Here is a 24,179-nt window from a genome sequence, read left to right as displayed (position 1 = left end):
GAGGTAGAGTCTTAGACAAACTCAATAGAAGAAAAACTTGGAGTCCAGTGACACCTTTAAGACCAATAAAGTTTTATCCAAGATAGAAGCTTTTATGTGCATGCATGCAACCTTCTTCAGATCTTTGTTCTGCTGCTTCAAACCAACCCGGCTACCCACCTGAATCTATAAACAGAAGAAGTAGGTATTTTTACATTTCTTAGGAAATAAAAGATGTAAGAGCAGCTCAAGACAACCAACATTTCTTCCTTCAAATTTATATTTAGACACTCTCCAGTTTTTACAGTTGTTGTATAGACAGTTTCAGTTGGAGCCTCAAAGATCAACAGTCTTCCATTAGGGGTTACCCTTTGTCAGATTCAAAATGTCTCTGTGCTAAGCACAGTGTCTAAATATAAATTTGATGGAAATACTGGGCATTCCATTATTGAATTCAAGGCTTTAACTAGTGTACTGCAGCCTAAAGAAGGCGAATTAAATGGATAGTTACCTAGGCAATCCATTGCTGCTGCTGCTGCTGTAATATAAACCTTCTATTGTAATTTTGCCAATGTTAAAATCTGGCATCTAGTGGGTAGTGTTTTTCTGTCAATAATACTGATAATAAATTGTTTCAAAATATAGAGTAGCAAGCCAAGACTTGTATCAACAGTTGTTACTTTTATACAGTTTTTTCCTTTTGTTACAAGTCCACAGGTTAAGCTAGAGAACAAGTCGGGAAAAATAAATATGGCCAGGGCTGGCCCTGCCACTAGGCAAACTAGGTTATCGCCTAGGGCACCAGCCTTCAGGGGCACTGAACTGGGCATGATAGCCCAATCTAGGACTGGCCCTGATCATGCCTACTAGTTGTACAGAACTAAGGAAAGAAACAGGAAAATGGAACACTAAGCTAAAGTTAACATACAGAAGGTTGACTTCCAACACCCCTCCTTGGATTTCTGTGGAGCAAATGCAAATCTTGCTTCATGCAGGGGAATCCAACACAGGAGGGCACAGGATTCAAACAGCCTTCCTCATGGGCATTATAATTATCTGACCATAAACTATTCCACCCATGAACAGATAGACATGCTTAAATGTGAGGATCACCCCATTGGGGCCTGAACTAAAAACAAAACATTGTTTTCCCTGTCCTGCTCAGTGCCATAACACTGATCTGACACCCCCCATAAGGTTTTAAATACAATTAAAACATTGACTGAGCTCAGAATGATTTGCATAGTTTCTCAGGTTGAGACTATGAAGAAGTGAAAAGGATCTGAAGAAGTGAGCAGTGACTCATGAAAGCTCATACTCTTTGTTAGTCTTTAAGGTGCTACTGAACTCTTTTCTACTACTACAGACAGAGTAACACAGCTACCCATCGATCTATCTCAGGTAGAGAGTTCATATCCTTCCATACCACTGATATTTTTTCATGTCTCATTAGCCTCTCCAACACCCCTCCTCCCCATCTGTACAGCCTGTGTCCTGTCAAATTCAGGAAAACATTTCTGTCTACTGTGTTCTGTCATTGAGGAGAGTATATAGTATATGCCTCTCCACCCCCCACACACTCAAATGCCTGCTCTCCAGGAGACACAAGCAAATCAAACCTCTGGTGCTAGCAAGTACAGTATCAAAGAAGAGATGACCAACCAAATAGGATTTGCTGCTGCTTATACAGAACCAGAGCCTATTGAGAAAATTGGATCAATTGCAAGAGATCACAGAAGTAGATTTCCTCCCACCTTCCCTTGCCTCAAGCAGAAGGAGGTTCACAAGTGGAAGTCTGGTGACAGTAGTAGCTTAGTTCACATACCCCTCCCCAGTCATTAGCTCCTTATCATGTCTGCCATCACTATCCCTGTCCTTTCACCTTTCAAAAGTGAATGAGAAAACTCACGCAGTGCCAAATCTGTTTCCTCCAACAGCTAACAAAATAAACAATGCTGGATTTCTGTGAAAAAAATGAAATATATTTGATATATTTAAGTAAAAAACTGGGAGCAGGTTTTTTTTTTGTAGGAAATCTATAACCATTGTTATTACACACACACACATGCACTTCAGCAAACCAAACATGTAAACTCAGATTCAGGATATTTGTATTTCTCATTACTAGATGTTTTGGCTGCTATTGGATGCTTACCAATTCATCTGAAGAAAATGGCTGCTTTGGAAGGCTATTGTAGCAGTTTGCCTGGAAAACTGCCCCTGAAAGTCCCTGAAGAGAATTTGTTGCTGTCAGGGGCTTTTTTTCCCCCTGGGGAAATGCAGTGGCAGAGTTCTGGAACCTCTTTTGGAAACACAATTATAAAAAAATATTTAAAAGTTCATGAGGGGCGCCCATGTGTTTCTCCGTTTCCCTCTTGAGAGTTCCGGAACCTCTTTTTCCAGAAAAAAAGCCCTGGTTGCTGTCAGTAGAGAATATCTAGAGGAAGCCACAGAGACATCAGGGCTGCCACTGAAGCATTGCGTAGACACACAGCTGCTCATCATTAGCTAGTACTAACTGTCATGGGTGAAACTGATGGCATCATTTGCCAGCACCAGATTTCACTATTCATTCAGGAGCTGGGTGCCTATATAGAGTGGCATTAACAGCCCTAGTATCTCTGCTGCTGCTTCTTGACTCCCTCTAGTAAAGGGAATCCCTTGCCCCCTTCAGTGACAGGTGTTAGAGATGTTCTGGTGAACCACTGGACATGCTGTGTTTGCTAAATCATGTAGGCCCCCCACAAAACTTGCAGGGCAGAATCTCACTCCCCCAATCACTGTCTGGCATGACTCCTTGGGAGCCCAGCCACAGTGCAGCAGTATGCCCAATGTGGCTGCCAGGCTGCATGGGGCACTGCTGGGTCTAGCACAGAGCCCCAGGATGCATAGCCACTGCCATCGCTGGACCCAATGGAGAGCCTTGGGCTGTGCAGATGCTACTGCCACTGCTGAGCCCAGTATGGAGGCCCAACTGAGTAGCCACTATCACGGCTGCTGGGTCCAGCATGAGCCCTGGGCTTCACAGCTGCCACCTCTTCACAGCTTTTTTATTTTCAGATTTTTCTGCACAGCTGGGGAGTCTCTCAAGTGTGCAGAAAAATCTCTTTAGCCTCCAAATGGACCCAATCCTTAGTTTTAGATATCCGCAGTTCTCACCCATGGATGGCTAACAGTATATCAGTAAGGCCAAAACAATATTTTCTTTCTTACAACTTTCTTATCCTGTTTATAAATCATTACCTGGCAAATTCTTCCTTGGATCCTCTTAGTGTTTAGATCAATTTATGCTAGAATAGAATCTGAGTCTTCAGACTCCCCATAGAATGCTTAAATATTATACAAAGTGTAAGCAGCCTTTCCCTCTCAGCTCACATTTATATCTCATATTGTATCTAAGCATTTTAAAAACCAACAAACAAAACTTGACCTCTTCTTTAATGTTTGAATCTGGGAGAAAAGGACACTTCCTTCATCCCATCCATTAAGGGAGAGTTGGTTTTTGCTTATGATCGCAAAGGCAAATGTTATATGAGTGCACAAATCTGGGTCTATATCCTCTGGGTAAAACTTTGTAGGATCACGCCGGAATTGAGCCCACTTAGTGATGTAACATACAATCTTGCAAGGAGACCCTGGTAAGAAAACAAAAATTGTGTGGTTGTTTTAACAAATCTACAGTATTGTTTCATGCTTATGCTATAAAGCTGATCTTTTGGAGTGTCAGGTGGTTCACTGAATGTGACACCTATCTGCAAGGCATATGGAAATTGTGCAGAACACCGTACACAATCCCCACAGGAAAAGTGCCTAGGACCTACAAAAGTTATAATGTGGCGCTGAGTCTAATAGCACCTTAACAAACTTTGTGGCAGGCTGTTGTGAGTCAATGCTCACTTCTTCATTCCTTAGTCTTTAAGGTGCTACTGGACTCTTGGACCGATTTCCCACTCACCTTACACCACTCTTATGTTCATCTTCTCAGCGAGGCTTCCTTCCGATTTCACGCTATCTGCCCCGGGGCTGCAGCAAGCATTGGTGTTTTCATGCAGCAAACAGAAACCTCTAAAAACCAGTTTCTGTTTGCCGCACAGAAATGCTGAAGCTTGCTGCAGCCCCAAGGCAGATAGCGTGAAATCAGAAGGAAGGAAGCCCCTCTGAGAAGACGAACGTGAGAGCGGCGTAAGGTGAATGGGAAATCAGTCTTGCTCTTCTTTTCTACTGCTACTGGAGAGCCAGTTTGGTGTAGTGGTTAAGTGTGCGGACTCTTATCTGGGAGAACCGGGTTTGATTCCCCACTCCTCCATTTGCACCTGCTGGAATGGCCTTGGGTCAGCCATAGCTCTGGCAGAGGTTGTCCTTGAAAGGGCAGCTGCTGTGAGAGCCCTCTCCACCCCACCCACCTCACAGGTTGTCTGTTGTGGGGGAGGAAGGTAAAGGAGATTGTGAGCCGCTCTGAGACTCTTCGGAGTGGAGGGCGGGATATAAATCCAATATCTTCTTCTTCTGCTACAGACAGACTACCCATCTTGATCTATTTATCTATCAATCACACTACTAAATTGGCTGTATATGTTTTCAAATATTTAAATGTTCTGAATGTTTTAAACATTGTGTCTTTGTGGTTTTACCTTGTTTTACATTGTATTGAACTAAAAAAAATTTAACCATCTTGAGCCCCACACAAGTTGTGAAGGGTGGTAAAAAATAATTAAAATTTAATAAATAAACAGATAAATAAATAAAGATGTTGGGGCATGTAAGCCTTTTGCTATGTACATAACTTTTTCTAACATTCTGTTTGGAAGAAAGTCTACAAATGGTAATATGTGATCCCAACATTCATATATAATATAACTTGATTCTTCTTGCTAGCAAACTTACCATCCTCAGAATCATTTGACTGAAGAGATGCATGTTGTTTTAACATAACTTTGTATTCATTGAGGACGTAGACTCTTTCCATGTGTTCAGGGTGATTGGTCATAATTATAAAAGTTCCTGCAGATAAGCCATCTAAAATAATCCAGATACAAAGGTTAACATAACAGCACTTTTTCCTTATTGATAGCATGCTATATCGATATACTTCAACCAAATAGATTTAAAAGGGGCCTCATACACTAGGTTAGATCCTGTGATCATGGACACAAGGATCATGGATCTTTCTCACATTCTTCTCCTCAGCAACCCTTTCGAACCCTGAGAAAGTTTATTCCTAAGGTGATGAGACCCATGTGAGCTAATAGCTCTGCAGGTCAGGAGGCTTATTTTAAAAGCCAACACTCTGGTATATTTGTCCAATTTCTCTTGAATATAGAAAACTGAGGTTTCTGGGAAGGTGGCATAAAGTATTATATCATTGGGGAAAAGCTAATCTTATGGTGATTAGGGTTGCATCTAATTGCTTCAGCTGGGGACTCTAGAGACATGACAAGGAAGAAGGGAGACAACAGTTATCCCTGTTGAGTTCTCGCCAAACCAGGAAGTCTATCAATTGGAAGTCATTAACTTCCACATATGGCTTTTGGGTTGCTCTAAAATATTTTCTGGAAGAATATAGTCCAAAGTTTGTATGTTTCTATCTTTGGTATGAATCATTCTGTGAAGCTCTCTCAGCAGTAAGTTAAATTTTTGTGAAGGGGATGGACTTCATTTTGTTAAAATGGATAATGTTTAAAGCATGTCTGATGTTGTCTGACATTTGGTTTGATAGCATAAAACATTAATGTTTATTATGTATTCCTTCATTTTTTCCCCATTTACAATTTTTATTAACTTTTTAACAGAATAAACTACCACAGTTCTTACACGTAATACTGTTTCATACATAATATGGCTACATTAAAGCATAGGTCAACTAAAGATATAACAAAGCTCTTATACTTATTAAGATATGACACAATTAACTATTTGATTAGTCTATTAAACTAAAAAACAATTAACATAAAATATTACTGATAAACTAATTACCTAAAAATAAATCAGAGATTGATACAGAGCATTAGCTGGTAGGACTTCTTGTTGCATTAAAAAATAAACTATAGAAAACCAAGGTTGTATGACTTTTTTCACATAAAGGTTTGGCAAAATGTATTCCTTCCTTGATTAAAAGCTTAATGCTGCCAGTCAGTAGGGATGTGATGGACTTAATTTTGCTATAGTTTATAATATTTAAGGATGTCTGATGTTGTCTGACATTTGGTTCAATAGCATAACATTTAATGGTTTATTATGTATTCCTTGATTTAAAAATTCTGCCAACAATCAGAGATGTGAATAACTTTCTGTCCTGTTTCAGCAGGAAGTAGGATACCATGGGATGCAATTCATGGGATACATATACTACTTTTGTCTCTCACTATATCTCGAAGATTCTGCCCTTCTTTAGGACAGCATGAAAGAGATCAGTTAGGGGAAGTCAGTATTTTGTTGCTGGACTGCTTACAGAATTCTGCTGAGAATTCCTTCCTTCCTGGAGGTTTATCAATATTTAATGTTTTGATTACTTCTAGTATTTTTTACTCTGTGGTTTTTTCCCCTTACCAAGTCTGTGCTCTTTCAATATTAGTATTTAAAATGACTTTGTAGATTTCTGTTTTATAACTGCAAGGTTAATCAGAGGTATCAATGGGAAATATGGTAGTGGGGAATAGAAAACCAAGCAAAGGGAGAAAGAGGATGCATTATATCCATCCTTTCTTCCAGGCTTCTGCTTGGGGCTGGCCAGAATGCTCTCCCTCCCTCCTTTGGGTTGCAAGAATGTAATGTGCTGAGGATAGGATTGGAGATGGAGCCAAGGTAGGCTGGGTGGGGCCCCCCAACTTGCCCCTGATCGCTGGACCCAAATGGCCTATATAACTAGTCCAGTGGCCAACATGCCATTCTTGGACAAAGTGCTTGAGTAAGTGATAGCTATGCAGCTTCAAGTGCTCTTGGAGGGCATGGATTATCTAGTCCCATTTTAGTCCAGGCTCAAGTCTGGGTTTGGTCACACTGGTTGATTATCTTTACTGGGAGAATGCATCCTTCTTCAATCTTCTGGATCTCTTGGTGACTTGCAGTACCATTGACCACAGTATACTTAAGAACATGAGAAAAGCCATGTTGGATCAGGCCAATGACCTATCCAATCCAATACTCTGTGTCACACAGTGGCCAAAAAACAGGCACCTACAATACTTATGGAGAGGCTAGCTGCATTGATGGGGGGGGGGTGCGGGCATGATGGTTCCATTCCAATTTGACTTGCTTATTCCAGAAAGCGATGGAGGACTGTAGCTTGATTCCATTGCATTTGTGGTATAGGGTCCCACAAGGGACCCTATTGTTCCCCATGCTATTTAATATCTTCATTAAACTATTTGCAGAGATTGTTTGGGGTTTTGAAGTAGGGTTGCCAAGTCCAATTCAAGAAATATCTGGAGACTCTGGGGGTGGAGCCAGGAGACTTTGGGGGTGGAGCCAGGAGACTTTGGGGATGGAGCCAGGAGATATTGGGGGCGGAGCCAGGAACAAGGGTGTGACAAGCATAATTGAACTCCAAGGGAGTTCTGGCCATCACATTTAAAGGGACAGCACACCTTTTTAAATGTCTTCCTTCCATAAGAAATAATGAAGGATAGGGGCACCTTCTTTTGGGGCTCATAGAATTGGACCCCCTGGTCCAATTGTTTTGAAACTTGGGGGGTATTTGGGGAGAGGCACTAGATACTATATGGAAAATTTTGTGCCTCTGCCTCAAAAAACAGCTCCCCCAGAGCCCCTGAAACCTCCAGATCAATTCCCCATTATACCCTATGAGAATTGATCTCCACATAGGGAATAATGAAGTGCTCAGCAGACGTTTCCCTCCCCCCCACCACCACCCCGTTTCTGGCGACTCTGAAGCAAGGGATTGGCCTTTCTACTCACGAGTTGCTGCCAGCTTCTTCAAAGTAACACAGACACACCATCCCAAGAGGAAGCCTTTCAATCGGAGACTGAAGCCTCCGGAGGTGGAAAGGCACATGGTCCTCTGGGGGAGGGGCTTCCCCCGCCAGCCAGCTGACTGGGGGCGGGAAGTAGCCTGGGAAAGTGGAAGAACTCCCCCCCCCCCGGACCTGGGGATTGACAAGTCTATTTTGAAGTGACATGCCACAATATGAGGATGATGCCCAGTTCTGTTTCTTCCTTAACACCTGAGATGAGTGGGGCTGTGGAAGTCCTAAACAAATGCCAAGACAAGGTAATAGGTTGGATAATGGAAAGTAAACAGAAGCTTAGTCCAGACAAGACTGAGGAACTATTGGCTGCTTACACCAGCTCAATGGTTCATAAATCAGCTTATCCTGGAACAGATGCTGTTGCTGAAGGATCATGTTTGTAGCTCAGGGGTGCTGCTGGGTCTGGAACTATGTGGGGGTTTCCTCCATGACACACAGTGCTTTTTACCAGCTTTGTCTTACATACCAATTACAGCCACTCCTCAAAAAAGCATTCTGTGAACATTATTATCTATGCTCTGATCACATTGGGTTTATATTTCTGTAACATACTTTGGTGGGTCGGAAACTTCTGTTAGTAAATACAGTGTCTTTTGCCTTGAAAATCCTATAGGATCAATGTAAATCAGCAGAAATTTGACACCACTTTACACATAAGCCTTCCTCCACAAGGGTTGTTTTTTGTTTTTGTTTTTTTGCATCTACTTTACTGTTCCTTAGGTGCCAGGATAAAACATTTATCTTTACCCAAGCTTTTAACTGAAATGGTCAATCTTATCTAGCCCATAGATTGTTTTATGAATAATACTTTAGACTGATGAATATTTTCATGCTGTTTTATACCCCTGGCTTCCTTTATGGCTTCTTTTATTAATATAATATAATACAGTATAATGTGATTTTATTGTCTACTGTTTTACTATGCAAGCTGCTTTGAGCAGGTCTCTAGAGAGGCAGCATGTAATTAATAAAAAAGGACATAAGCACTGAAGCTCCTCTAGCAAAGAAAATTGTCCGTCCATAGGCAATATTAAGCTCACAAAGTCTGCCTGTAAAATTTGCGGGCTGTGATCACAACACAGATACATGTTAAAAGGTATCTCTAGTTGCCAAATGTTACATATCCGGTCTTACAAGTTTTATGGAAGATTCATTCTAAAAAATATAGATTATCCATTTATTCTTCCTTAGTACAATCCTTTTGCTCTTTAAAACAAAGTTTGAGTTCAGCGGCACCTTTAAGACCAACTAAGTTTTATTCAGGTTATGAGCTTTTGTCTGCAAGCACACTTCTTCGGATACAATAGAATGAAAATAGAAATAACAGTCATACATATGGCGGGTGGACTGTCAATCAGCATACAAAATAATGAAGGTGTCTTAACAGACTGAAATAATAATTAGTTTAGTATATATGGTTATCATCTGTTTGGATTCAACTATGGGGAGGAACATACCAAAGGTTATAAATATGTCAGAATTGGAGACTGAAGTATCCTTAATTGTGGTGAGAGTCTGACTTAGGTTCCATCCTTCTCCTGTCAAGCATGGAGATGACCTTGCAACATCTTTTTAATTGAAGTGGGGCAATTGGCTGTATAGAGTTATTTTCAGACCAGATCAGAGTACATTTAAATCTGCCATGCCACAAAACTCAGACTTTGTTCTACTGCTTCAGACCAACATGGCCACCCACCCGGATATCTCTTGCTGTTATGTTATTGTAGCAGCTATACTAAGTAGGATTACCTGTAGATACAGCATGATCTGCTTCAATTTCCCATGCTCCAAACTCATCGGTCAGACTTAAGATAAATTCAGATTTTCCGTGTACTAACAGACTTTCATTGACACACCTATAGAAATTGTAATTTTAGAAGAATATTAATTCTATCCATGCATTTGAAGCTCTTTTCCACTTAATCTATTGTGACATCTATTGATTTATGTTTAATTAAGTTATTGATTTGGGTATCACACATTAAGCTCCAAAGATCAGTTTTGTCCCATGTTTATCAACTGCAACAAGTCAAAAACAAAAGGCAAATTTAAAATCATGGGTTTCTGGTCAGGGGTAAGTAGAATCATATAATTTTATTTGAGTGGTTTTGTTGAAATTATTGCACACATTCCTAGAATATTGGGTGGGCACAACATTTGGGAACAGTGGCCAGAAGAGCCACAGGAGCCATGTCAAAGAGGCACAACTGAAGTTTTTGGAGAGGCAGCTCACAACACGATTACAGCCAGTGTTCCCTCTAAGCTGAGTTAATGTGAGCTAGCTCAGTTTTTTTGCCTCTGGCTCACATATTTTTGTCTTAGCTCAGGAAAAACAGCCCCAGAGCAAACCAATTTATACAGTAGCTCACAACTTCAATGCCAGTAGCTCACAAAGTAGAATTTTTGCTCACAGGACTCCACAGCTTAGCGGGAACAATGATTACAGCCATCAGATTTTAAACAGCAATTATATAATAAATAGATATAATAAATTGTTCTCAGTCATCATCCTCTCTCAAAGCCTTCTTCATTAATCTCCATTGTCTTCACTCAGTGATCTTTTCTCATGCAGTTTTTGGACACCTACTATTTACTGTACCTTCTCTAAACCCTCACACATGTTTCCCAACACATGTTTCATGCGGGATTACACTGTGACTCCTTCTGATATTGGATCTTAAAATCCTACTAAGCTGGCACAGTGTAGACACCTAGCCATTAGTAGAGCTTAGATGCAATTCTTATCTATTCAGACCTGTTTTATATTTTATTTCCTCTTCAGACCTATTATAGTCAAAATAAAAATTTAACAATGTACTATTATCATTTTTACAGTTCTGTAAAAAGATCTAAATTAAACCAAGAGAAGAAAATAGAGCTCTCAACTTACCTGTAACGATGCCAATCAGGATGCGGATTGTAGCCCTTAATAACTACATTACCTAGAGCTTTATATCCATTTGAACACTCCATTTCAAGTATTTTAATTTCAGTCTTTGCTCCATGGTTTCTCTTTTTCCAGAGTTCCCTAAAAAACCAAAACATTGAAATGTGTTATTAGAAATAGTGGTGAACAACTCTCACATCTGAAGACTTTTTCACATTTTGGAGGAATTATCTATCTGCCCTGCAGGTAGAACAAACCAGATATTCTGACACTGCAGAGTTCAAAATCAGCTGTATCAACAACATTACACTGTCTTTTTTTAAAGGAAGTGCAAGAGAAAATGGCATTTCAGGATAATATTCTTCACTTGTTATGAAGAAATGCATTTTCCTCTGGGAAGTTTGAGATAAGCAAAACCTACATTTTGTATTTTAACAGTGTGTCTCCCATCCAGGGCAGAGAACAGGCAGTGGAGGGAAGTCAGTTCAACTGTTTTCCAGGCAGCTCACCTGCATATAAATGCGAAGATGTAGCAGGAGAGATAATGGGTGGGTCAATCTCTGCCCCTTCTCCAAGCAGGGAACAAAGACTTGGAGAGATTAAGGCTACAAAGTCTTCAGGAAGAATTCTAGAGATGTCCAGGTAAAGCCTCTTTGACCTGGCATGACCTGATCAGTGGGTGACGAAACAGATATGATTTTTAAAAACTCTTTGCAACATGAAGGAGGTTCCTTTTCCATGAGAGGATGCAGAGCAGATCTCTCCTCGAGGAAGGCAGCCATTCTTGACCATGTGCTGACCTAAACAGCTGGAGAAACCTTCAAGGTAATGAAAGTTTTGTATAGGCTTCCCAACCCTCCCACCCTGGCGGGGGACCCCAGGATTTCCAGCCTCTTCCCCCGCTCCCCCAAAAAACAGAAGTGGGGGGAGGGGGGAAACAGCGCCAAGGAGCGTGGCGAGCCACCCCATCTCGGAGCGGGCGACACCGCTGCGCAGCTGCCGCCTCTTCTCCGCTTCACCGTAGCTGCTCCTCCGAGATGGGCTCAGGCTGAGCCCATCTCGGAGGAGCAGCTAAGATGAAGCGGAGAAGAGGCGGCAGCAGCGCAGCGGCATCGCCCGCTCTGCTGCGCCTCTGAGGTAAAATCAGAGAAGGGGAGGGTGGAGGCAGGCCAGGAGCATGGCGAGCCGTGAATTTGGGTCCTTCTAGGACCCGGACTCGCGGATTGCCACACTCCTGGCCTGCCTCCACCCTCCCCTTCTCTGATTTCACCTCAGAGGCGGAGCGGAGCGGGTGACGTCGCTGCGCTGCCGCCTTTTCTCCTCTTCACTGTAGCTGCTCCTCCGAGATGGGCTCAGGCTGAGCCCATCTCGGAGGAGCAGCTACGGTGAAGCTGAGAAGAGGCGGCAGCAGCGCAGCGACGTCACCCGCTCCGCTCCGCCTCTAAGGTGAAATCAGAGAAGGGGAGGGTGGAGGGATGGAAGGCATTTAAAAAGTTGTGAGGTCCCTTTAATTGTGATGGACAGAGCTCCCTTTGGTGTTCAATTGTGCTTGTCACACCCTTGCTCCTAGCTCCACCCCGGTGTCTCCTCGCTCCACCCCCAAAGTCCCCAGATATTTCCGTAATTGGACTTGGACCCTAGTTTTATAGAAATTTATAACTATCAAAGCTAAAGAGGCCTGTCCTATATTTTAACATCTGATAGGGCATGTATAGAGAGAGGAATAGAAGATTTGTGTTTTACCCATTTGTTTTGTAGCCCTTGCTCAATCTGGTGCTGTGCTAAAAGTATGCTTGTAAATATTTTCTTTTAAAAAGTGCCTTATAACTTTTGAGGCTGTCAGTGGTTCTCTCTGTACCACACAGATGTCCACTGTCTCAGATGCACTATTTTAAAAGAAGTGCCGGGGAGAAGGCAGGTAGTTGGCAAATGGCTATTCCTCCCAGGCCACACAAGACAGTAAACTGTCCCAGTGGTGACTAGGCACTGTGGGAGACACAGAGGCAAGGCCTCAGAACTTGGAAGAGAAGCTGGGACCCCTGACCCTCCCAATGGGCAATTTCATAAAAAGGTCAGGTGGTGGTGATGAGGTACCCTGAGAGTAGAAGAAAAGCCTCTCCAGGTGTGGAGAAACACCTAGGAGGGCAGGGCGGAATAGGGTCTGCAGGCCAGAACAGGCACATTCTGCCACAGATGCAAAGTCAACTCTCCCAACTCCCTTTCCTTCTGTTACCCATTCCTCTCTTTTCATTATGACTGCCAGGTACCAGAGAAACAATATGAATAGAAACAAATGGCATTCAATCAGGTTTTTGTTGTTGTTTGTTATAGTAGCTAGACAACTGACAATGGAATGAAACCTGCTCATTTGCTTTTTTCATTAATTTTATAAGATATGATCAACCCTATTCTTAAGCAGCTTTTCTCAGATAAATGGTAGAGAAAGGAAAACAATAACAGTAGTGGGGGGTTTTTGCTGCTCATCTCATTTGGAAATGAAAAGTGAAGGTGTAAGAGCATTGTTCAGGAGTCGTGGGACAGAAAGACAATGGACAACTACAGGAAGACAATGGATAGCAACATGGACCCTGAAATCTTTCTAGAGAGCTTACAGAGCCTTTGTCCATCATCTTCCAAACCTCTTGGAGGAGGGGAGACGTGCCATAAGACTGGAGGAGGGCAGATGTTATCCCAATTTTGAAAAAAGTGAGGAGGGATGACCCAGGAAACTACAAGCCAGTCAGTCTGACCTCTGTCCCAGGAAAGATACTGCAGCAGATTTTAAGGGGATCAATCTGCAAGCATCTAAAGGGCAACTTAGTGATCCGGGGGTGTCAGAAAAGATTTGTCCCCAACAAGTCCTGCCAGACCAACCTCATTTCCTTTTTTGATTGAGTGATGAGCTTACTGGATCAAGAGAATGTTGTTGATGTTGTTTAATTTCAGTAAAGCTTTTAACAATGTTCCCCATGATGTTATGATGGGTAAGCTAGAGCAGGGGACAACAACCCCTGGGCCGGGGACCGGTAGTGGGCCACTGCCTGTTTTCCATGGGCCATGCAGCCTCGCCACACACCCCCCCCCCCCCGTGGGCCTCCTCCACACACCCCCATTTCCTCCTCCCTCCTTCGCCCTCTGCACAGCCTCTCCCCTCCCACCAATCACCTGATTGGCTGGGAAAGCTGCTGAAACAGCTTCTAGCGATGCTGCCCTTGCCTCCTCCTCAAATGGGAAGGAGGCAAGGGCAGTGTCGCTCGCTGCCGGCCACCAGCCACCCTTCCTTTCCCTTCCTGTTCCTCTGCCTCACACCCCACTATGCCTGGGCTCTGCAGTCGTGGCATGCCTGCCTCCTCCTCTGTCATCTCTTTCGCTTCCCTTCCTGTTGCCTCCCTCCCCCCTGCCCTGCTGGCCAAGGTGTGTCTGCTTCCTCCTCCAAGCTCACCACCGCCACCCGCCCCATCCCCTTTCCTTCCTGTCCTGTTGCTTCCCCCCCCTCCGCCGTGGCGCGCTGTGATTGCGAGCGGGGCGGGGTGGGGGGGAAGGTGATGGAACAGGACAGAAAGGGAAGGGAAGGAGGGGGTGAGCGCTGTGGGCCCAGGGGGGGTGGTTTGATGTGCTTTGGGGGGTGCCTGCCTGGGGCGCGACGTGCCCTGGGCTGCCACTGGCTGCGGCAGTTTTTCCTCCGCAGCTGTTTGGCAGGGGGTGGGCAGCCTGGGAGAACTTCACCACCCCTTCCCCAGCCTTAAAATGGAGAAAACGGGGGGGGGGGAGAGGTGATGAGGCTGCATGGGGCGGGGCAAGGGAAGAAAATGGGGAGAAGGATAGATCCAGGTGGGCAGCTGTGTTGGTCTGAAGCAGTAGAACAAAGTAGGAGTCAAGGTGCAAGGAGTCAAGATGTGGTGAGGCTGCAAGGGGGGGGGAGGAGAGAGGAGGAAAATGGGGGGAGGAGGAAGCAGTGAGGCTGTGCAGGGGGAGGGAGGGAGGAGGAAAATGGGGGAGGAAAACAGGAGGGAGGAGGCGCCATGGGGGGGAGGCCAAATTGGGTCCCCCCCACCCTGCCTGCTCTGGGTTGTGGTCAGTGGGCCGGTCCCTGGGGGCCGGTCCCTGGGGCCAGATAGGTTGGGGACAACTGAGCTAGAGGACTGTAGATTGGACTCTAGGATAGGTGGACAGGGAACTGGTTGGAGAACTACACTCAAAGAGTACTTGTCAGTGGCATTTCATCTGAATGGAGGGAGGTGTCCAGTGGGGTGCCACAGGGTTTAGTTCTGGGCCTGGTACTTTTCAATATTTTTATAAATGATCGGCATGAGGGTGTGGAGGGGCTACTCATTAAATTTGCAGATGACACCAAATTGGGAGGATCAGCAAACATACCAGATGACAGAGATAGAATTCAGCGAGATGTGAACATGCTGGAAAAGTGTGTGGAAGTGAACAAGATGCAATTTAACAAGGATAAGTGCTGAGTTCTACATCTGGATAACAAAAATGGAGAACATACATACTGGATGGGGGATACACTTCTAGGTAGCAGTGTATGTGAATAAGATCTTGGGGTATGAGTGGACTGTAAATTAAATATGAGCAGCCAGTGTGATGAAGTGACAAAAAAGGCTAATGAAATTTTGGGGTGTAAAAACAGAGGCATAACATCCAAATCACAAGATGTCATAGTTCTTGGCAAGCAACAGTAGACTGGCAGCGGGGGCAGGGACATGTGGGTGGCCATCCAGGTTTTCCTGGAAATGGTCACACCTCTCTACAAACTGGCCGGATTTCAGTGATTCCTAGAGAGGTCTGATGTCACTTGTGGTTAGGGTTGCCAAGTCCAATTCAAGAAATATCTGGGGACTTTGGGGGTGGGGCCAGGAGACATTGGGGGCGGAGCCAGGAGCACGGGTGTGACAAGCAGAATTGAACTCCAAGGGAGTTCTGGCCATCACATTTAAAGGGACAGCACACCTTTTAAAATGCCTTCCTTCCATAGAAAATAATGAAGGATAGGGGCACCTTCTTTTGGGGCTCGTAGAATTGGACCCCCTGGTCCAATACTTTTGAAACTCGGGGGGTATTTTGGGAAGAGGCACTAGATGCTATACTGAAAATTTGGCACCTCTACCTAAAAAAACAGCCCCCCAGAGCCCCCGATACTCGCAGATCAATTCCCCATCATTCCCTATGGGAATTGTTCATGGAGGTGCATAATGGCTGTGGGGGTGGGGCTTCCCCCGCCGGACAGCTGGCTGGGGGAGGGGGGGAAGCCTGTAAAACCGGGGGATCCCCCGCTGGGACCTGGGGATTGGGAAGCCTACTTGTGGTTGTTCCTTGAAGTGACACCATACAGATGGCAATTTTATTTTTCTTCCTCCACCACTCTGAGTGGCACCCGCTGGGGACTAGCAACCCTACTGTACACCCTCTTGGGAAATATCTACTTGTATTTCTCAGCATTTGTTAGCCAAAACATTCTGCCAGTTTTGGATTTCAACCTATACTTTTGGGTACAGATTGATTCCAAATTCATTGTATTAAGTTCAATAAATAAAAGCAAATTTTCTGTACAATTTTCCATAAAGTACCTGAAACCTTGAGGATGTTTCAGAAGACCATTACTCTCTTCCTTTACCATCAAAGCCCAAGTCATAGGCTGTCCAGGACCTCTTTTAACCACATCTCCAAGAGAATAATAGCCTGGAAGGAGACAACATGGTGGTGTTAGTTACACCAAGTTCAAGAATTTTCTCACCTTGACACTGTTCAGAACAAAGCAGAGTTTTGAGTAGTGAAGAATATCCACTTCTCATTTAAAAATACAGTTGCCTTCTTGTGTCTCATATTCAGACATATCTGCTGCTATATGCAAATATATTTAAAAGATTTTAATGACACACTAAGCTACATTGATTGAACAATTAACTCCTTCAGCCAGTGTGGAGTACTGGTTAGAATATTAGACTAGGACTTGGATCTCCCAGAAGATTACCACAAAGATCCTTATGTAAGCAAAAGTGTGAAGACACTGTGGAAGCAATTTCTGGGCACCATAAGATATAGGAAGGAAAGCCCTAGATATTGCACAAGGTCATGTGTAAGCAGAACTGTGCTTAGTCCATTTATGTTTCTGTTTGTGCATTGCTGGATCCAGGGCGGTCTAGGACTGAGGAAACCAGGGTTTAAAACCGTACTCTAGCACTAAGCTCACAAAATGGTCTTTGGCCAGGCTCTCAGCCTAACCTACATTACAGGATTGTTGTGCAGATAAAATGGAGGATATAGAAACATGTCTGTTAATCTCAAAAACATTTTGAGGGGCATTTTATTTTCCTTTCCTCCACTATTTTCCCTTTCCTAAGAGTCACCATAGCCTCCCCTTTTTCCTACTTCTGTCTATTCTTCCCATCCACCAACCAATCTCCTTTTATCTCCCTCAGTCATCACCTCTCCCTCCTTCACTCTCCCTGAGAAAACTGTGTGGTGCTGACCACAGGCCCAGGCCCAGCCTAGTTGCATGGTACCTGCTGTGGGGCAAAGCCTAGCCACACCACGGCAAATCTGCAAGGACTTGTGGAGGGCACCTCACTTCCCTGTCTCCATTTCCCCACACCATTTCCTCTGTCCCTCCTCCTTCATATTTCATATTTCCTGGCATCCTTCTTTTCCACCCACCTATTTTTATCTGCCTTCCATTTCCATCTATATTTATTGTTATTACTCTATTTCAGTTATACCCTACCTCTTTCAACAGTGGGCACCTGAAGTAGCTAACATCATTCTCCTCTTCCCCATTTTATCCTCACAACTGCAGAAGCTAAGTTTGGCTGAGAATGTATAATTGGCCCAAGGTTACTCAGTGGCATTCTATAGCAAAGTGGGGATTCAAACATGGATTTCCAAAATCCTAGTCTGAAATTTGAACCACTACACCACACTGGCTTTCATGGGGTGGCTGCTGCTGAACAGTAGCAAGCAGCCAGTCCTTGGATGAATGTGGTATCAAGTGACTGCTGCTGGGTCCAGCTCCAATTAGTCTTCCCTCAAAGATCACAGCAACAGCCCTGAAAAGGGCCCTCGCCCTACCTTTTACTGACTAAGACAAAGGTTTTAAGGCTGGTGATATTATTGTGGCTGCCTAGTATGCCCACAGTGGCCACTGCAGAGGGCGTTCATTTCTTAAAGGTACAGGTGCTGCTTTTATTATTTGGGGGGTGCTTTTTATTTTTATTTTAGATTTCAGATTTTTCTGCAAACTTGGGGAATTCTCCAGGTGCATAGAAAGATCTGTCTTGTCTGGTCATGGCTCCAATCTTTAAAGATGGGGCACACTGAGAATCAGATATATTGATGATTGATAAGTAGATAGATCTGGAGGCATGTTACATTTGCACAAAGTATCATGGCCATCATTTGAAAATATCTTCACCGTGAAGAAAGTAGATAGTACAGATACAAAAATGCACCTGACCTCAGTCAATCAAAATCAGTATTAGGGGAGGGACACTCATATGCAGGCTGCTTTAAAAGGCTGAATAACAGTAGCTGCTGTCCATAACCCATCCCCATGACCTCCAGTGTGCTTGCATTATTGATGGTGGCCACTTATTTATATTCACTGGTTTCATAAAACCAATGTATAAAATTGTTTGTCATATCTTGCTGGTGCTCATCCTATTCTGTTGCAATTGCACATTATCTAGTCCCTGGGTGTTAGCGTGATAGAGTGTTTATCATACTGGATATATTAAAAATAGTACTGAGTTCCTACCCAGATGGAGAGAGCAGGTGGCCCAGCAGCAGAGGGAATGGTATGGCAGTAGGAAAAAACAAGGCAACTATATTCCGATCTCCAGGGAGAGCTCACATGCTGTGTTCAGCACTTGGCAGAGCCATGGTGAGAACTAGGTTAGCTTGCTCATCTGTCACCAGCTGCCCCACCATCTCTCCTCCTTCCTTCAGCCTGTATTCATGGAATCCACCCTCTTCCCTTGCATTATGGCACAGGGCTTTTCTATTGCTCTTGTTCCACAAAGTGGGTACTTGAAACACAAAAATAGCATGTGCATGTATACCAGCCATTGTACACTATAATACTGCTCCTCCTCCACAAAATGGTAAGTAAATCTACAAGATTTTTTTCCCACCATGTCAGTTTCATCAGCACTTTGGAATGGGAAGAAGGCACAGTAAGCAGGCTGGATTCTATGCTGTCATGAACGACATTAGAAAATCTCTCCTAGAGAATCAGCACCTGGAATCACCACACAGTCCTCCTGCAGAGCCTTCTTTGGCCATCTCCCATCCAAATATCAACCCTGTTTAGCTTCCAAGATCTGATGAGATTGGGGTATATATACCACCTCCCCTCCTCATCATTCGTACTGGCTTCCCATATATCATGAATGAAAACTCTATATGTTTCTGTCTATAAGAATTAGCTGCCAATTCAGTCTCCTGTGCACCTTTTCTACAGTCAGAACAACAAACATATCCAAGCACAGGATGTAAATTAAGGGCTGAGTCACATATTAGAAGAAATTCTCATTCCTATGCTTACCTATTAAGGAAAATGCAGCATTTGGGGGGGGGGGGGGATGCTCTTGCAGGAGACGACTGCTGGGGCATGAAAGGGGTAGTTAACCCTTTCCTCAAAGTGGTCCCTGCAAATGCCTCAAGATTATTTTGAACAATTCACCCCCTCCCAAACTTACATACAGGTAAGCTCCAAAACCAGTATTAAGCCTGCCTTGTTATTCAGCTAAGAATACTTAAAAAGAAATGTGCTCTTTTTCATGTGGTCTATCTCGGGAAAATAAATTTCCTTTTCACATCTAGATGGTTCAATGAGAACAGAGCACAGTTCTGTGTAAAGACATCTTTCACTTTAGTGCAAAGATGCTATGATCATGCTGAAAATTTGAAGCCAACACTCAAAGATTCTTGCTTTTACCTTTCTAAGGAAATATGTGGGCGCAGTAATATTGAAACTACTGACATTTTTATCTTTACCTTCAAATGGACAATTTGGATGCCAGAAGGATATATTTTTAGATCCTCCTGTTCCAGCAACTGTGGCAACATGTTTATAGACATTGCAGAATCTCGATGGTATTTTTCCTTGTGTTGCATTCTCTGAAGAAAGGATAAAATACATGTTGAATGGACTTACATTGAGCAAGAACAGTGATCAGTCTAGTCCTATTCTGTCTACTCTGGCAGCAGCTTTCTAGGGTCTCAGGTGGGGAATGTGCGTCCAGGTATACCCAAGTCAAAAACATCCACAATCATTGTTTTTGATCTGTTCAGGGATATCAGGAATGACCCAAGAAGACACTCCCAAAATTCTGGGAATAATTTATCTCCAGGAATTTTGGAAGTGTTTTAGGGCTCAAGGAGGCCAGGAGAAGTAAGGAGGGAGAAAGAGAAAGCTGGTTGAGCAAAGATTGTAAAGCACATGATACTGGACAAGATGAACCATCAGTCTGACCGACCAGGGTTCTTCTTATGTTCTAGCAAATTTACAAAGAGGGGCTCAAGAAAACAGAAGAGGAGAGCCATGGCTGATGGGAAATGGGAAATTGAGAGAGGGAACAGGGCCCAGAAGAGAAGCAAATTAAGAGGACAGATGAGAAAGGTAGGTGCCTATAGACCAGTCATCAGAATTTAGAACATAAGAGCTGGCACTAATTCGACCCTAGCAAATTCAGGCATTTTCCAGATTGCCGTAATGTCCCATTTTTATTCCCCTATTTTACCATGTGTGTGCATGTGCATAAACAGGCAACTTTGTTGACATCCCTGTGCCATCCTATATTTCACCCTTTCTTTCCTAAACTAGCTTTTCCTGTACTTCTTTTCTGTATTGCAGCATGAATTCATAAGATAGCCACTTGTTCAAAATGTGGATTGCCACACAAACCTGCCCAGAAAAAAAATAATCTACAGCAATTTTTTGTTTAAATTGTGTGCTAGTGTTTCAATGTTTCATTGTTGGAGCATGCCTGCCCTGGAACAAAATTACAGTCCCATTCAGAGGCCCAGCACGAGCAGCCAATCATTGCCTTCCTTCCTTATTATTCCTTCATTTACAATCAAAATCAGATTCCAGCACATCCCAGATTATTTTCAAATACATTTTGCAGTGCATGCAGCTACCTAAAAGGATGTAATTGAAGGAAACAAGCTGTTGTGAACTGTATACTGATGTAAGTCAGGGAAAGGAATTCAAAATTTTTTGGGGGAGAATGCTCAAATGTGGGAAAAGAGGCAACAAAAGAGAGAATGAGACACACACACCAGGTACAACTCCAAGGTTGGTGTGGTGGGTGGGGAATGTACTCGTAAAGGGATTTCTCAGCTCCTTGAAGCTGCTGAAACATTGCAATGCTTCAGTGCATGCAGAAAACTCCCCCTGGAAAACCAGTCCACAATGTAAATGTGAACAGATGGAACACTGACGGGGGTGGGGTGGGGGGACAAAGAAAACATATATGTATTGATCACAGTGATAGTATGATAATCAGAACTGCCAGGACATCAGCAAAAACATAGAAGGCAGCTGCAGTCTGCAAAACATCTCAACCTGGTTCCTGCCGATGAAACTTGTGGTAATTGAATGTTTTCCCCAACATTGCCATGAGGACTAGAAATCTGCTTTCTGCTTTATCATTATATTAAAAGCAACTCAACTTGAAATTCAAGTGCATTTTAAACTGTACAGATATTTAGGTCTTCAGGCTTCACTGCTCTATATCATTTTTACATGCCTTCTTTCTGTTATTGTAGCTCCCCTCCCCTGTCCAAAAACACTAGAATTTGGAGGTCAGCTGTGTGAATTGTACAGCTTGCACTGATCTCATAATGCCCTCTATTTATTGTATACACAGAATACTCATTGATCCATACATCCGGATTGCAGATTGTGGAAGCCAAATGCACATTGATAACCATCCGGTTCCTCTGCAGCTACTGTGTGGATCACTCTCTGGTGTATACAAACTGGATTTGATTGTTACTCCTTTAACTTACCATTTACATACTCAGTTGGTTCTACAGTCAGCAAGCACAACAGGACTAGGAGACCTCTCAACAAGGGCTCCATTATTGTTAAGACCATAAAGCAGGGACAAATTCTGCAAAGAAAATAACTTCTTTTTCATCAGTCTGAGAGAGGAAGTTTGAAGATTTGCAGAGCATTAATCAAATTATCAGGCTTGCACCGTTCCTACCAGTAGGAAATTCACACTATTCTTTTCCCATGGGTGTTTGATACTGCACATTAACTGACCTCAGCAAAAGGAAGATCGCTACAGTCACATATACAAAATGATTTTTCACCTTTATGTGATATGATTGAAACTTCTACTTGCCAATAACAATAAATAATCCTTCAAGTGACGGCTACAATCCTGTTCCTGTTGGATTGGTGCAAGGAGCTGGTTCCAGAAATATGTTGCACTTTTCCATTCCTTTCCAGTTTTCTTAAAATTTTAGAATGAAAGACTCCTTTGGAAGATGCTACAGTTTCTGAAAATTTAATTTCAGTTTGATGTGCAGACAGAACTTAGAGGTGGGAATCACGCATATACAATAATAAACCCAAACATGGGACATATTAAAGAACCTGAACAGAAAAAAACAACACAAGCTGAACTCACATCTGAATAAAATTTCCACACACATCTCTAACATCTACCAACTCACTCCTACCTGGGCAGCTCATCCAGATTCTGGAGTAACAACTAAGAGAGCCTAAACAACTTTTGAGATTAAAACTTTAGTGGCTTTGATTGGTCAGGAACATTGAGCTGCAAGAAAGGAATATAAATGGGAATAATTCCCAAGTGACTGAAGTTCACTTCAGTGTCAGGTCAACAAATAAAATAACCAGGGTCAAGTTATCAAATAACTGTTTGATAGGTTCAAAGCACACAATTTAAACAAACAGACTAGAAGAGCTCCCTCTGAATTTAGTACATATCCAGAATGATACAGAGACTGGGTGTCATGAATCAAAGAGTAGTTTTAACCACTAACGATAGATGCTGTTTCCACACCAGGATATCCCCTTAGCTGGCATACACCATGCCCCCACTTTATGTAGTCAGTTCTGCATGATCCTGTGATCCTTCTGACAACAGCTCTTGGGACTCCCAGAGCTTTCTAATTTTAAGCCAAAACAAAGCAAAAGCTTCTTGGTTCTGACTTAAAGGGGAAATGGCAGTACAGCTGCAGGCAGAACTTCAGTGCTTCTAAATATCAATTCTAGCAGATTCTAGCAGAATTCTAGCAGAAACAGATTGGGAGGCTATATAGATGGGTCATGACAGGAGTGATATGATTCCTATAACCCAATCCAATCTGCATCCTGGTTTCAGCATTTTGCACCAATTGAAATTTCTGAACATTTTTCAAGGGCAGTCCCATGTAAAGTGCATTGCAGTGATCTAATTATGTAGTGACTACAGCATGTGCCACTGTGGCCACATCTTTTCTGCCCAGGAAAGGTCACAGCTGGCTAATCTGTCAAATATGGTAAAAGGCACTCCTAGCCACAGCTGCTGCTTATCCAGTATTTGTTATTGCTGCTTGTCCAACAGCAGACCTAGATCCAAGAGCACTCCCAAGCTTCAGAGTTGTTCCTTCAAGAAGAGTATAACACCATCCAGAATGGGTGACTGCTTAAATCCTGAGCCAGATTTTCCACTCACCAGTAGCACCTTCATCTAGTCAGGATTAAGCTTCAATTTATTAGCCTGTGTCCAGTCCAAAACTGCCTCCAGGGATCCTATGGACTCCCCGGGGAACTGAGTGACATCCACATCTGGGTAATAACGAAGCCCAAATCTCTGGATGACCACACCCAGTGTAATCATGTAGATGTTGAGAAGTGTAAAGGACAATATGACCTTCAGGCTATAGGGTCCTGCAAGATTCCAAGGGGCTGTGTGGCAGTACCCCAGCACCACCTTTTGAAACCTACCCTCCAGATAAGACCAGAAGCGCTATAGAGCTTTGCCTCCCAATTCCAGTCTGGAAGGGAGGTCCAGAAGTGTTTTCATGATCAATGGTATCAAAAGCTACTGAGAAGTCCATTAGAATCAAGAGTTGCATTTCCTCTGTCCATCCCCAGGCAGGTCATCCACCAAGGCTATTTAATTATCATAACTGGGCCTGAAATCAGATTGGAAGGGCTCCAAAAAATAGGCATGGTGTGGTTCCAGAAATCAGGTTTGAAATGTTTAAGAAAGTTTAAGAAATGAATATTAAGGATATACATGGTCTGTTCAAGAATACAGGCTGAGCAAGGGTACAAAGAAAAGATGAAAACA

At 43.2% G+C, this 24,179-nt stretch overlaps 1 protein-coding gene across 1 annotated transcript; it reads right to left on the bottom strand.

Moving 5' to 3' along the window:
* Window positions 1-845: 845 nt before the first annotated feature.
* Window positions 846-22,578, bottom strand: LOC132567301 (uncharacterized). Its single transcript, XM_060232982.1, has 8 exons — window positions 22,558-22,578; window positions 21,877-21,980; window positions 19,858-19,980; window positions 16,434-16,545; window positions 10,855-10,992; window positions 9,714-9,820; window positions 4,864-4,995; window positions 846-859 (listed from the first exon to the last, which is right to left on the bottom strand). Exons 2-8 carry the CDS (start codon window positions 21,962-21,964, stop codon window positions 846-848), a joined length of 714 nt encoding a protein of 237 aa, XP_060088965.1. The 5' UTR covers window positions 21,965-21,980; window positions 22,558-22,578.
* Between the last annotated feature and the right edge of the window lie 1,601 nt (window positions 22,579-24,179).

Source organism: Heteronotia binoei, chromosome 2 (assembly GCF_032191835.1).
Source record: "Heteronotia binoei isolate CCM8104 ecotype False Entrance Well chromosome 2, APGP_CSIRO_Hbin_v1, whole genome shotgun sequence".
NCBI classification, from domain to species: Eukaryota; Metazoa; Chordata; class Lepidosauria; order Squamata; family Gekkonidae; genus Heteronotia; species Heteronotia binoei.
The sequence above is the reverse complement of the archived record's forward strand: the minus strand, read 5'-3'. Positions and strand labels throughout refer to the sequence as shown.